This window comes from Erithacus rubecula (genome assembly GCF_903797595.1).
Source record: "Erithacus rubecula genome assembly, chromosome: 1".
Lineage (NCBI taxonomy): Eukaryota > Metazoa > Chordata > Aves > Passeriformes > Muscicapidae > Erithacus > Erithacus rubecula.
This window is the reverse complement of record NC_136658.1, coordinates 41,665,119-41,678,980: the sequence shown is the minus strand read 5'-3', so window position 1 is coordinate 41,678,980 and position 13,862 is coordinate 41,665,119. Positions and strand designations below refer to the sequence as shown.

Genomic DNA, 13,862 nt, shown 5'->3' with positions numbered 1-13,862 from the left:
AAAGGTCTTCACCTTGAGCTACAACTCTCACAGCAGAAGTTCATCAACATCTCAGCATCAGTCCACACCTGCTGAGGCTGCACCAGTCTCCTGCCAGCCCTGCACACCTCCTCTTCTCTTTTGGAGGTGTCACACGAGCACATCAGGCTTCTGGCTCTCCCCAGAGCTGCTCTGCAGTGGAGGACCAAGCTACAACTCAGACATACCAAAGAAAATGGGACACCTGGAAAGGTATGATCTTACCTCAGACCATTAGCAGTGTCTTAACTCCACTCACCAAAAATATGTGTGTATATATACAAATAAATATATATATAAAACACATATTTGAAAAAATAAACAACAAAGTGATTAATACTGCCACAGCCTGGGCATATTTAGCTCAAAGTTAGTTATCTATATGACACTCTTAAAAACTCTAAATATTTGAAACATGTTGTATTGAAAACAGTTGTGGGCAGATGCCTAATGTATGTGCATTAAAAATACAGTATATCTATATACTATCACTGATGCAGTTATAACAGCTTGGGATTTTATCTAAAAATACAGAGTTTCTGCTAAGTATCAAAACAACTCTCAAGTACTGAAGACAAAGGGAAGTTTTGCCCTCTTCTGAGCTGAGGGACAGCTCTAACTTGAAGGTAGTAAATCCTTCATTGCATTTCTGGCACTCAGCTGGGGCCAATACAGGTAATTCAGTATCACTGAATTACCTCTGCTCTTAAAGGATCACAGGAGGTTACAGTTCAGTTATTTGCATCAATGCAATTACACAGACAAAAGCAGTATTGGACCATTATCATTGCATCCACATTTGTTACTGATGTACTCTTTAGAAGTTGTTAAGAATACAGACTGATCTAATCATGGAGATGTTCACACACAGCTCCTCCATCTGTTACCACAGCAAAACAAAAAAAAGTATCAAGGCAAACATTTTGTCCACAGTAAATTTCCTTTGTCCAACATAAGCGAGTCTAAGGGGAACTAGCACATCATTGCACAACATTAAAATCCACCAAATTACTCCTGCTCTTGTATTTTTAAAGCATTTTCAGTGCTTGGGTGCAAAGCACAGAACCTATCACAAGAATTCCCTATGGATCACCACCCTTTGGGGGATTCAGTGCTGCCCTGGGTGTGTGCAGAGGCAATGGACACTGGTAACTCAGGCCTGGGCAGTGCAGCTCCTCACACTGAGATCCCAAAGGCTAAGCCTGCTGAGCCCCTGCTCTAGGCCAGACTGGGATGTGTGCATGGCAGGAGCATCCTGGTGCCCACATCACAGGAAAAGACACAGACCACTTCTACTACATCTGCAAGTTTCAGTTAATGCTAAAGGAATTGAACTTTTGGCAGAAGGTAAAACATAAAAAATAAATGTAGAAACCCATTAAAAACACAAACACAATAATTGCATTATTAAAACAGCTGCATCTACACTATGGTGTAGTACTTCAGTGTAATTCAATTTAACCAAATCTTAGCGTACAACTAAGATGAGACCCATTTCCCAGTCCAAACCTCAGCGTCAGCGCTGCATCAATCTCTACATGACAACACGCTCTACGGATGGTGACCAACCAAATCCAGGGAAAAACTGTTGCCACAGGTGAAGAGGTCTTCTCCCTAAGCAGACTAGGCAGGACAGATGGTGCAGAGCCCCTCTGGCCTTGCCATGGGGACAGGCAATGGCAGAACCTGCAGCGCTCCGGCAGTGGAAGCTGAGTGCAGGAGCACCACGTCCTGAATCGGTTTGCTGAACATGGTTCAGATTATTGGATATGTCTATAGCACAATGCTCTTCAGAAGCATTTACTGGATACCCAAACCCTACTTGCTGCAACACATGGTGTCACACAAGTAGTGAAAATGTCTTCGTATTCAAAGGTGCTTGGACATCATTTTCAGGCAGCATTTTACCTTTATTTTAGTGAGTTCCCACTACAAAGATTTTAGAAGGAAGAAGATGCCAATAGTTTATTTTTTCCTTTTAGTATGTGAAACTGAGACAGACACCTAAATAAATACCTACTTTTACTTGTCTAAATCTATTCTATGTCTGAAATCTCTAATTTTTAAATAAGGGATAAAATGTTGCCCAAAAGACTAGTTATAATTATACATTTGTGTTTCTAATCTACAAACCAAAATAGTTCTCAGTTAAAAAGATACAATTTGTATCAACAGTAAAAGGTACTTTCTGGTTCTTCAGGGCCTTACTTAAAACTTCAGCAAGTGTACCAAAATTATCACCTGTAATAGTGTAAACGAGTGACATTTTTTTAACACTGAACATTGTTACAATGGATGAAAACCTGAAACTCTCGGCAACTGATCACGTCGTGGAAATACATCTGACATCAATTGCAAAAACTATTTCTATTTTTCATATATTTATATATAAAAAACGTAAGAGGTGCTAGTAAAACCCATGACTTTAAACCAGAAATATCCCTTACTAATGCTAAAACAGACTTGGCTTGTCTGTTTCTAAAACTACACTATTTGTGGCAAGAATCAGGCCTACGCAATGCAAAAAGCAGAAAACTAACTCCAGCAACACATATGGTATCTTCTCTCCCCACAACTCCCTCCTCCCCAGTCAAACAAGAAAAAAAAGTTTAAGTTATTATTTTGAGCTACAATATCATTACCATAGTGCAGTTAATAAATGTTGCATATCCTGAACACACAAAACCTTTTCAGGCCAGCCTTGATAAATAGCAAGAAAAATCAAACAGTATCTTAAATACAAAACTTGCATTGAGATAATTAAATTCATTTAAAAACAGGTAAATATTTTATGAAAAGCATCTTTTATCCAGTACAGTTGTGCAGCAATACAAAGGAAAAAACATATAAAACAACTAAACAGGGCCCTATGATTTCAGGTTCCCATCTACTGACCAGAAATACAGAATTGGGTAAAAACGCACGGGAACTGAAACAGGGCAGCCTGGTTTGGGGTGGTTCTGAGCATTTGCAATTTCTCTTTGCGTCCAAGGGAGCTGCAAATTCTCAGTACCTTTGAAAAACAGGCAGTAAGGCTTTTAACGTATCCATAAATAAGTAAAAAAAAAAAAAAAAAAAAAAATTCTTTTCCTCCTCTGTTTGCATCTGATCTTACTAATTGACTGCATCAACAAAAACATGTAACTATTTAAGCAAAACAAGGAAAGCAACAAAAAGTGCCATACTATAAATTACCAATATATTGTTACCCATTTCACTGTTAACTGGTAACTTAATTATTTTTTTCAAAAAATGAAGTCAGTGCTGTAGTAAATCTTTGTTTTCTACAAACAGGTGATTACAGCACAAAAAAGCTCACAAAAACAAACAAACATAATCAGACATACTCGGGGTGGTGTAAAAAGTTCAGAAACTTGGCTTGAAAACTGGCTTGAAAATTGCCTGCCAGAAGTAGCAAAATCCTCTTTCTGCAGGTTAAGATCTCACAGCGCAAGGATAAGCATCCAGCAAGTTAAAAATTGAAACCAAAAATCCCAACAAAATGTAACAATGATAAGAAAGTGCTGCATATAAACCCCTGATGCACCAAAGATTATAACCAGAGACCACAGATTTTTTCTTATATATAGATATATATATATATTAATTTAAACTGGAACATCCTCCAGATGTGAAAATAGCCATTTAAAAATTTTCAAACTAGAACACAAAAGTTATCTGGTATTTCCAATGCATGGGGCTATACATACAGACTCCATGATACAGTATTTCACATAAACGGATTACTATATAACCTCCTTGCTGAGAAGGAGATCCCAAATGCTATTGTAGCAAACCTCCCTCAGCGCTAGCGCTGAGCTGAAAACTACCAGACACCACGAAGATGCGTCATCTCTCAATAACCCAGCTGAGATTTCTCCACCAGGATGGCGGCGGCGAGCTGCTGAGCGTCCGTCACGTGAGGGTTCTTCTTCATCACCATCCTCACCAGGTCGGGGGGGAAGATGTTGCAGAGGTTCACGTAAACCTTCTCCCGGGTGTCTTGCAGCCTTGGGGGGTCTTGCGGGATCCCACAGTAAGGAATGCGCCAGGGCTGGTCCTGCTGCTCGGGAAGGCTCTGGAAGGCGAACTGCTCGTAGCACGGCTGGGTGGGGTTGCTGGGCAGGGAGTAGGTCTGGCGGTAGCCGTAGGCATCCATCCCGTAGCCCTGCCGATCCCAGCCTCCCAGCCCTTCCTGGCCGGAGTAAGGCTTCCTGTGTCTCAGCGGGGAGCTCTCGTACAGGCGCGAGTCCGAGATGCTGTCGATCCGGGTGGACACCAGCGCTCTCCCGAGGTGCAGCGCCTTCGAGTGAGGCGAGCTCTGAGACGCCGAGTAGTCGTTGGGGCAGCTGGAGCGAGCGCCGACTGCCGGGTGCTGCAGGTGCACAGCCATGTAGGGAACGGGAGATTTGTGGTGGTGCTTTGGTTCTTCGTGGCTGTAGCTCTGCACCCGGGCGAGGGGCTCGTGGTAGCTCTGCAGGAAGGGCTGAGCGTTAAGGCGGCCGTGCGGGTGCATGTGCTGGCACTTCAAGTTCTCCTCCAGCTGCGGGTCAGGCGAGCTCATGTAGGAGCGGTCGCTGTAGCCCACGTAGGAATCGCTGCTGCCGCAGCTGACGCTGCCCTCGCTGCTGCAGTCGGAGGCTACGGAGCTGATCCGGTAATCCGTGTCCAAGGAGAAGCGCCTCTCGGGACTACGCGGCCCAGATATGCTGAGATTGGAATAGGCGCTCAGCATGGAGTAATAGCCCACATCCACCGGAGACTCACATTTGGGATACTGGTCATAAGGCATTGGTGCTCCGTGATTTTTGGTTGCCATCAGCACTGTAGGATACTGTCCCTGTGGTCTTTGATCCTGAGGTGGGAAGTGAACTCCGGATGGAAGGCCGTTGGTTAAAGGTGCAGTACTTTGGGGTTTTCCAGCAGAGGAACTTGGTATACTAACTAAAGAAGGTACAGACCTGGTTTCCAATTTGTTTTTGGTGGGAAGCTTTTCCTCCAAGTCTTGATAGACTTGAGTCCTTATACTAGGATCTGATTGCCTCTTTGGAGCAGCACGCTTCAGCTCTGAAGTGCCGTCACTTTTAGTGCTACAGGGAACACTATTGCTTTTTACCAGTCCTCCTTCACTCGTGGTTTTGGCAGCTGTGCTTCTAGACATGGCACGAAGTTCATCAGCTACAGATCGCTGAGGCTGATTTCCTCTTTCTGGATGATAGTATTTGCATTTGTGTCCATAGGTACATTTCTTTCCTATTAATACAAACATAGTCAGATTTTAAAAGCTTCAAATAACAAAATGCCCCTCATTTGAAGTTTTACTGTATTTGAAAGATCTCACAACCAAGATTGGTTTTGTTCAACACAGGCTCTAAGAGCTCTTCCCCTGTTTTGTGGGGAAAAAAGAGGCAGTGGTAGTGTCCTGCAGCTGGTGCTCTGGGAATGCAGGCCAACATTACCAGCCATGTTTTGAGCTGGACGTGGCCCTGCCAGGGAAGCTGTACACACCTGCTGTGTCGGACCAAGGCAGTACACAGGCAATAAACTTAATAGTCAATTCCCACAGCTGTAAGGCCAGCAGGTTTCATCTCAGTCAAGATGCCTGTGGGAATGCTCAGTAGCTAAACTTCAGACAGCTCAATTAATTTTCTGGAAGAAAACCTCAGTATCTTATGACATTAGAAAAGGGCTTCTGGAACCTGCAGAATTTAGGTATTGATTTGGATTTAATCCAATGAATGATTAATAAAGTTGCTCCTTTAGTTCAAGTAGGACAGAGAAATGCTTTAAAAGTAGCACATGAAAAAAATTGCTTCAGTTTTCACCATCAGCTCAGCACTTTAACCCATCTCAGGCAAAGACAACAACATTAAAACCAATGTTAAGAAGTTTAAACAGTTTTGGCAGTGTTAAAATAAAGCAGGAGCTTGGTCCCCAGTCCCAATATAAAAAAATGGATGGGTTAAATCAAATTACCATATGGACATGGTTGCTTCTTATGTTCTGGCACAATAGGCTTCTTCCTAAGAAAATTGTCCAGACTTGGACCATGGCGGCCAAGAGGATCATCAGGAGGCATAAATCTATAAAGAAACAAGAAAGTAGTATGGAAGCAAACAAGTCTTTTCATACTTCTCATGCAGTGACCAATAACCTCATGACTATGCTATACCATAACCTGCCATCCTGTTGATTTTAAATCCAGGAGCCTTGAGAGCAGTTTTGGAAGGCCATCTTTCTGCTGCAGGTACTACCTTAGAGGGAAGTCACAGGAACAGACTGTGTGGACACCTCTAGACTGCTACAATCACCTTTGGCCCAGCTCAGCTGATGCTTTGTGGCAAAGCAGGGCTGAAAACAACCCATCCCAAAATCAAAAGTAAGGGCTGCAGTGCAAGCAGCCATTTCTTAAAACACCACTACTAGATCTGCAAAACTGTGTTGATGGCCCAGGATTCTTGCATCAGCTTCAGGCACCTTAACACAAGTGCCTGCTTGGGGAAGAAATGAGTCCCTCCCATTAGAAGAAGCCACCAGCAGAAACTGAACTTGATCTGTAGGGTGGGGTATGGTTACTATAGATGGATCTAATCAGACAGTTGAACTACAGACCCCCAAAGTTCATTCCAACTTGGGTTTTTCTGTGACTCTAGGACTTAGGAGTCTAACCACAGGCATACAGAAATGTTGGCCCAGTATATCAACATAGCATACATCAAATATTCACTAGCATACACCAAAGAGGAAGAAGACATAAAAATGTTGCTACAAAACCAGTTGCAAGTACTTTTAATCAAAAGACCAAATTTGTGATTTACTATTCCTCCTGTTTTCCTACACGTACCTAACGATTTGGGTATAAGATAAAAAATTCGTACAAATCTTCAAACTGTCCTTTCCTCAGTTATTTTAGTGGCACACATGAAGACAGAATGACTTACTTGTCATTAACAAAAGAATACATCAACAAGCGTTCATCTATGAACTTCTTCCACTCAGGCTTTTCATTAGCTAGATCCCTGTAGTTGTCATTGGAGACAATGATGCCATCTGACTCGAAGGCCAGCTTCACTATGAATCGGTCATCGTAGCACACCACCCTTCTCCCCTGCACGCGCCGGGACGGCGTGAACACAAGAATCTTCTCCTTTTCTAGCTTGCGTAAGATTTCTTGATCTACAATCAATAAGAAGCAAAAACAAGAAAGAAAGAAAGGAAGAAAGTTTGTTTAATCACTAAAGATATTAGGCTTGAGGAAGAAAATCCAAGCATTTAGGACTAAAAATGTCTCAGATGGTTATAGTGCAGCAGAAGATGTCCCACATGTGATATCTGAACTTATAGTTTGCAGTCAGATGGCAATACTTTCAAAAAACCCTAAAAACAAATTTAAACCTCCTGCTCCACACCATTTCTCTAAGATTAACACAGAAGACCTTGTTCATGTTCCTGTGGCTCAAAAGTCATTTTATCAAAATGCCTGTGCAAAACTCCTCCAACTGAAGGGGTCACTTTAAACATCTCTGAATACACCCAAGTACAACCACAATTTTCCCTTAACTGAGCTCCTTGGTAAAGACAGACTTTTTTCATCTCTTTGTAGAACCCAGCAAGAAACATCTTTTGAAAGAATTCCAGTAGCTCACATTAATAGGACTGTCTTATGAAAGTCTCTGTCCATCAACAGAAGGGGTATACACAAAGACTAGAAAAATCCACATTCTGTACAAGCACCCAGGTTCTCAACAAATATTAACAACATTCCCCAGAAAGATATCTGATGTCATTTTGTAATCAACAGCAAAAATGGTGGTGGTTTGTTTTGGTTTGCTTTTTTTGTTAACACTAGTAATAGTTTAGATTGTGCCTTTCCTTGAACATGGTTTACACACTTATACATAAGTTCTTATCAAAGCCAAACACATTTCTCTTCAATCATTCCAAATAAGCATATTTAGCATTTTATTGATGCCTCCTTGTTCTACACAATCTGTCCCTCACGTATCCCAAAAGTACTTTATTTTCCCTTTTCCTGTGTAGAACCTGGAGATCTCACTGAGCTTTGAAAGACAGACCTCAGGCTATGAAGGAGGTTGTACCTAGTACTGGGGCACCCATCCCTTACGTTGATTCTCCTACCTATCACCTTCCTTGGAGCAGACAAGCTATGAAAGAAAAATGCACAAAAAAACTAGGCAACATCTAAAACAGCAGAAGATGCTTGCACAGTGAATATGAGTCATGGCTATTAGTAATGGTTAAGATCTCAAATAACTCAACTGTTTTGTAGTATAAGAAACTTGACAGGGAACATGTTCCATCTGGGGGAAAAAAAAAGATTCCAATAGGGAGAAATACAGCATTAATATTACATATAAGAAATATATTTGATATATGCATTTATTTGCCTTTTTTATGAAATAAACCTTTTTGTATTCAACCCCCCAATGTACTAAATGATGAGTGAGATGGAAGGTGATTTTTTTTCCTGCTATGAAAGAAAAAAAAAAAAATCTGCTATGTGATGACTGGGGGGTACTTGTAAGAAAGACATGGCTGCTGTTTAGTCCAAGAGGTTTCTCACGAATGCTGACAGTTTAGAACCATCCCCAGGTTAGTCATCTAGGGCTTTTTCAAAGCTCCAGCTGGCAGTGTATTTCAGATGTGTATCTCTGCAAGTGTCAGCACCAATTATTTTACATGCCTGGTAGCACACAGGCTTCCTGCATCTTTAGAACAAAACAGAAGATGCAATATTTTTACAGAAGATAAAATAACCTGCTCTGATCTTCCTCCCATTTTCATGGTCCATGATGACACATAGAAAACTGATTTCTCATTGCTAGACAATTGACCATTGCTAGGTCAATTCTAGCCCTGCTGCTTTCTTGAAACACCTTTTGGGGCATCCAGCCCTACTACACACACTTCAAGCAGATGTCACAATTTAATTCTAAGTGGCCAAATTTTTATCACTTAGCCAATGCTCTTCTCGTACCCCAAACACTAGTACAGCTTCAAGAGAAAGGCTCCACACTGCCAGTGCCAACAGGGTAACAGCAGCTTTCCAAATGTTTCCTTGTGTTAACACGCTATATTCTAGTAGCAATCAAGCAAATGGAATGAAGTGTTGAGAGGATCTTTCCAGATATTTGAAAATGCACATGGCAACCAAAACATGTTTCTGTATTCTTTTAGAAGCTACAGCTATTAGTCTCTAAAGCTTCCCCTCCTTTAATGGTAGCTGTGTTGAACCCCTTGCCCCACTTTTCCTCCTCTCCAAGTTCTAGGGTTTTTTTACCCCCAATTCCTTTCTGTTTCAACTTTAGGGCAGTTGGAGGATGTTTCTCCAGCCTTCACAAAGAACCTGTTAGTTTGCTGAAGGAATAAATAGTTCTACACCACTTTTTTTTTTTCCCTAGATAAACACATTCAAAAGTAAATTTTCAAAAGTTGCCTATGTGCTAATAGTAATGACAAAAAGGGGAACCATTCCCTTTCTGTCCAGATAATTCCCATAACCCAAAGCATGGACAGTGACAGGCCAGCCAGGCAGAATCTGCTCACCACAAGAAATAATACCCAGCAAATTACTAACTTCAAACCTATTTGCTACTAATGCTGCACAGACATAGCAGATTTTTAAAAAGGCAATGACATTATTCAAGAAGTAAGTAGCAACGTTATGGAAACTTGAGCAGATGAGCAGAACAGAACAGGAAGACTTGGAGAGGGCATTGTTTTGTCTTTTTCCTGCCTATAGATCACAAGGAAATTCCTACACCAAAGATACTTTCTGTTACAGCCTTTCATTGCTAAAGGTTTGTTCATCTGAGCAGTTGCACTCCTGCTGGGCAAAGCACTGAACAAACAAGCAAAAATGGAGCTTACCTGTTATAAGAGCATCTGGCCTCGACTGTTCTTTCCTCCATGCTGGCACAAACACAGTAACATCCTTGTGGCCTCTTTCCAAAAACCAATCTACTGCCAATTTGATTCCTCGACAAGAAAATACTTCTTTGTTCCCGTGGCTGAAACAAACATTAAAATTCTTTATTAGATGACTTTTTCTGTGACCATAAATGTAGCTCAGTAAAATGCAGATGCCATAGCCATGCTCTTTACTTGCTCCATGGTTTCTAAAGGAAACTAGGAGTCTGTCTGAGCCTTGCCCAAGCACAGCCATCATTTCCAAAATGGTGTGGGAGCAGGCTACTAAATCTGCCAAACATATTTATCACCCATACACAGATTTGACAAGCAAAGAAAAATATAAGTAGGGGCTTTTAAAAATCCTCATAACCCAACCAAAATATGGGTTATAATAGGCAGCTCAAAGACCTGATGAGGGAAAGCAGGAGGCCCAAAATACCAATGTAAGAGTGCACTGTGTCTAGGAAATGGTAACAGATAAACACAGGTGTGCATCCCAGCAAGGGAAGGGACAGCAGAGCCAGCTGCTGAGCAGCTCCACAAGGTCCTATGTGAACAGGGAAAGAGAGAGGAGAAGGCCTCCAAGCCCAAGGGGATGGCAGGCACTCAACAGGACAAATTAGGCAAACTGGGGAGACTGTCCAAAATCAACATGGCTAAACTAAGAATGTGCTTAGTATGTACTTTAGGAGAAATTAACATGCATTTAAAAAGCTGGGAAGAGACAATTAATTGTGATCAGACACAAGCAAAACAAAATATGTGTCTGTTGTGTAATAACTGTCTGGGGTAAAGCAAGAGACGCAATTATGTCATTTTCTAAAAGCAGACAAGTCCTTGCCCTACTTCTACATCTAGTTTCAGGAATGACATTATAAAAGACATAGATGAAATGGAAAGAATCCAAAAGAAAGTGAAAAGAGACCTATGGGGAAAGGCTGAAGGAAGCACATTTAGCTGATCTGGGGAAAAAAAAAAAAACCAGCTTGTGGAAGAACAAACCAATCTTCCATGCAGGAAGTAACTGAAATGGAAGACAGCAATCAACCAATGGGTGTCCATAAAAAGGTTCTGGGAGCAGGGAGCTGCAGGGTGGTTGCTGTGAGAAGAATTTGGTATTGCCTCATGATGGGCACACCCAGCTCTAGCCAGCTCCACAGTGGAGGAGACAGGAATGAGGGAACACCACAGCATGAGCATGAGGAGCTGCTTCATGAGCAGCAGGTACACCCCCAGAGGCACTAGCACACTAAAGAACAGGAAAAGTGCAAAAAGGAAGGAGTAGCAGAGAAAGATGATGACATTCTGACCCCAGTCCCCTGCACTGCTCACAGCTGCTCTGAAAGGACTGACTGCCACCTGCAGCTGTGACAAGGTATAGGAATGACACTGTGATGAGGTAGTGAGGAGGACACGTGTTTGGACTGAAGCGAGCCTGGAAAAGGGGAGACAGTCTCCTAAATATTTTAAGGTTTGTCTTTTTTGTTTCCCAGTACCTGATTTGGAATTAAATATTTATATTAACTGACTATAAATGACACTGACTTCCCCCAAGCTGAGTCTGCCTGACAAAAAAAATTACTTGATGTGTGATTTCCCTATCATTATTTTGAGCCATGGTTTTCTTGCTTCTGCTCTTCCTGTTTTCTCTCCCATTCTGCTGGGAGGAGGTGAGCCACAGCCAACCCACTATAGTCCCACTGGATAAGGACAGAAAAGTCCTTAACTAGAGTAAGGAACAGTTAAGCACTATGTTACTAAAAGCTTTCTCCCTGATCTGTGGGACAGTCTGACCATGGATTTTGGGATCTCCTCATTGGACCCCTTACAGAACAAGTTAGACAGCTCCTCTGAGGCCTGTCCAGGTTCTCCATGCACAGGAGACAAGTAACTTCTGCAAGGTCTCTGCCAACCCTGCAGCTCTGTGTAGCAGAAGAAACACAGGGGCATGGAAACAAGCCACCACCTTTCACTTGGCTGGCTTGTTATGTATAGCAGGTATGCCACAATCTGCTTTCCAGAAGGGTAAAAGACTATTCTTTATCTGTGATTACTGAAGAGGACAATACCATGATAGTCACAGGAATTTTAAAAGTCCCTTTTCCTTGCATGTTTTGGGGTAAATTAAACACCAGAAAGTTATTTAAAAACTTTTTCCCTCTTACTTTTTTCCACTTTTTTAAAACACAACACTGCTGTGTCCTTCTGGACACTGTGGGAGCTTGAGTAATTGTTCAATAGACAAAATACTGAAAAAAATGTGGGAAAACTTTTGCAAAAATGTTCTGATTTCAGAAACCTGTGAAGGAGGTGGCATATACTTGCACCTGTGTCAAGAGAGAATGAGTCATGGCTAACACCTCTTACAAAGCATCATTCTCAGCAAAGGCTGTGTTGAAGGTCACAGATCCCAAACAAAAGGCAAAAAAAAAGGAAAGGAAAAAGAAAAAGAAGAACCCACTACCATTACCAGGATTTAAGTGAGGAAGTGTCCCATTTCCTCTTATAATGAAATGGAGACAGTACCTGCAAACATAAGCATACACTCTGATATTGCAATTGTTGCCAGCCATAATCATCAAAGCTTGTAGATTTTAGCTGGCCTGGGGTACTCAAAGGATAGTTTAAGCCCATCTTCTGTGCCTTTAGGGGTACACTAGGAACACTGTCATGAACTCAATATCCTTTTCAGCTATAGTTACAGGCCTCTGCAGTTATGCATTCCCTGTTTTCTATGATCATATCATACAATATAGCATTACATCATAATAACATTGTAATAATTAAACACAGATCAGTATTTTTTTCATACTATACAGGAATTGTTTCATACTATACAACTATTCTTGTGCTTGTTTGGCTGCAAGAGTAGTATCTCTGTGCATTTCAAAACTTACCAGGAATGGGAAACCAAACCACACACAGATGTGACACACTTAAAGTGCACACACACAATGCACAGCAAAAATGGCCAACTGCATTTCATCCATGGTCTAACTCCATCTTCCCTCAACAACACAAGATCAGGACTCTTGGTGCACATTCAGTGCCCAGGGGGCAGCCATAAGGCCTCCTTTGCACAGCCTGAGATGACAGGCTACTGCTCATGCTATCAGCAGGCTGGGTGCAACCATAAACATATTGTAATCCATTTTAAAACAGTCAGGAAGATCTTGTTCCAGTTATTAAGTTCCAGTGGAATCACTTTACTGTGATTACTCTATACAATCTCCATGGTTTCAAGTGAATAAACCCACTTTTCACTCCTGACAGTGAAAAAGTGGTATGTTAGGCTACATTTCAGCAGCACTATGTTTCTTTCTTCAAATCTGAAAAATAATTTCCAGAAAAAAATCCTGGAGTCCTGAGAAAAATGGGCATTTTTGCCTATTGCTTTCCATTAGGTTGTAGTTCAGGCCATGCTTTTAAAGGCAGAGGGAGGACCAGGCAGTTCAGCTCCTTAGTTTACTATTGCCTAGTACAGACTATTAAAATTCTTTCATCCAGAATAGAAATTTTAAATATACTTAAACTGTATGAAACAGAAGTGGGGAAATGCATTACAATGCATACCAGCTATTCTGCACTGCTGAGCAAGTGAATTTATAACTTGTATAAATCTTCATTATTTTTTCCACTCCTTTTCAGACAGATGCCTAAGCTTGGATCTGAGGAGATACAAATTCCAAGGAATTTAAATCATTGGTGAGAAAGTGTGTGAGAGATGTGCAATTAAAATTTGTTATTTTGTTTTGTTTTTATGGAGATTTGATGCTCTTCATTTTGTGATCTCTGTGCTTCATCAGCTTTATGATACATCATAAGGTGAAAAGATTGAAACCATGCTACTGCTTCTGACTTCTCTTCCTTCTTAGTTGTGAAAAAGATGAGAAATGTTTGTAGTTCTTTGT

General features: G+C 41.4%; 1 protein-coding gene across 2 annotated transcripts in view; it reads right to left on the bottom strand.

Annotated features, from left to right (window-relative positions):
- Positions 1–3,601: 3,601 nt before the first annotated feature.
- The window catches only part of ZC3H12C (zinc finger CCCH-type containing 12C), a 38,592-nt gene continuing 28,331 nt past the window's right edge, over positions 3,602–13,862 (bottom strand). For both annotated transcript variants that reach the window (XM_079301401.1, XM_079301400.1), the window contains exons 3-6: positions 9,910–10,049; positions 6,960–7,194; positions 5,995–6,101; positions 3,602–5,271 (exon numbers count right to left, since the gene is read on the bottom strand). In XM_079301401.1, coding sequence (XP_079157527.1) covers positions 3,875–5,271; positions 5,995–6,101; positions 6,960–7,194; positions 9,910–10,049 — 1,879 coding nt within the window. In that variant the 3' untranslated portion in view covers positions 3,602–3,874. The remainder of the gene's footprint in view (positions 5,272–5,994; positions 6,102–6,959; positions 7,195–9,909; positions 10,050–13,862) is intronic.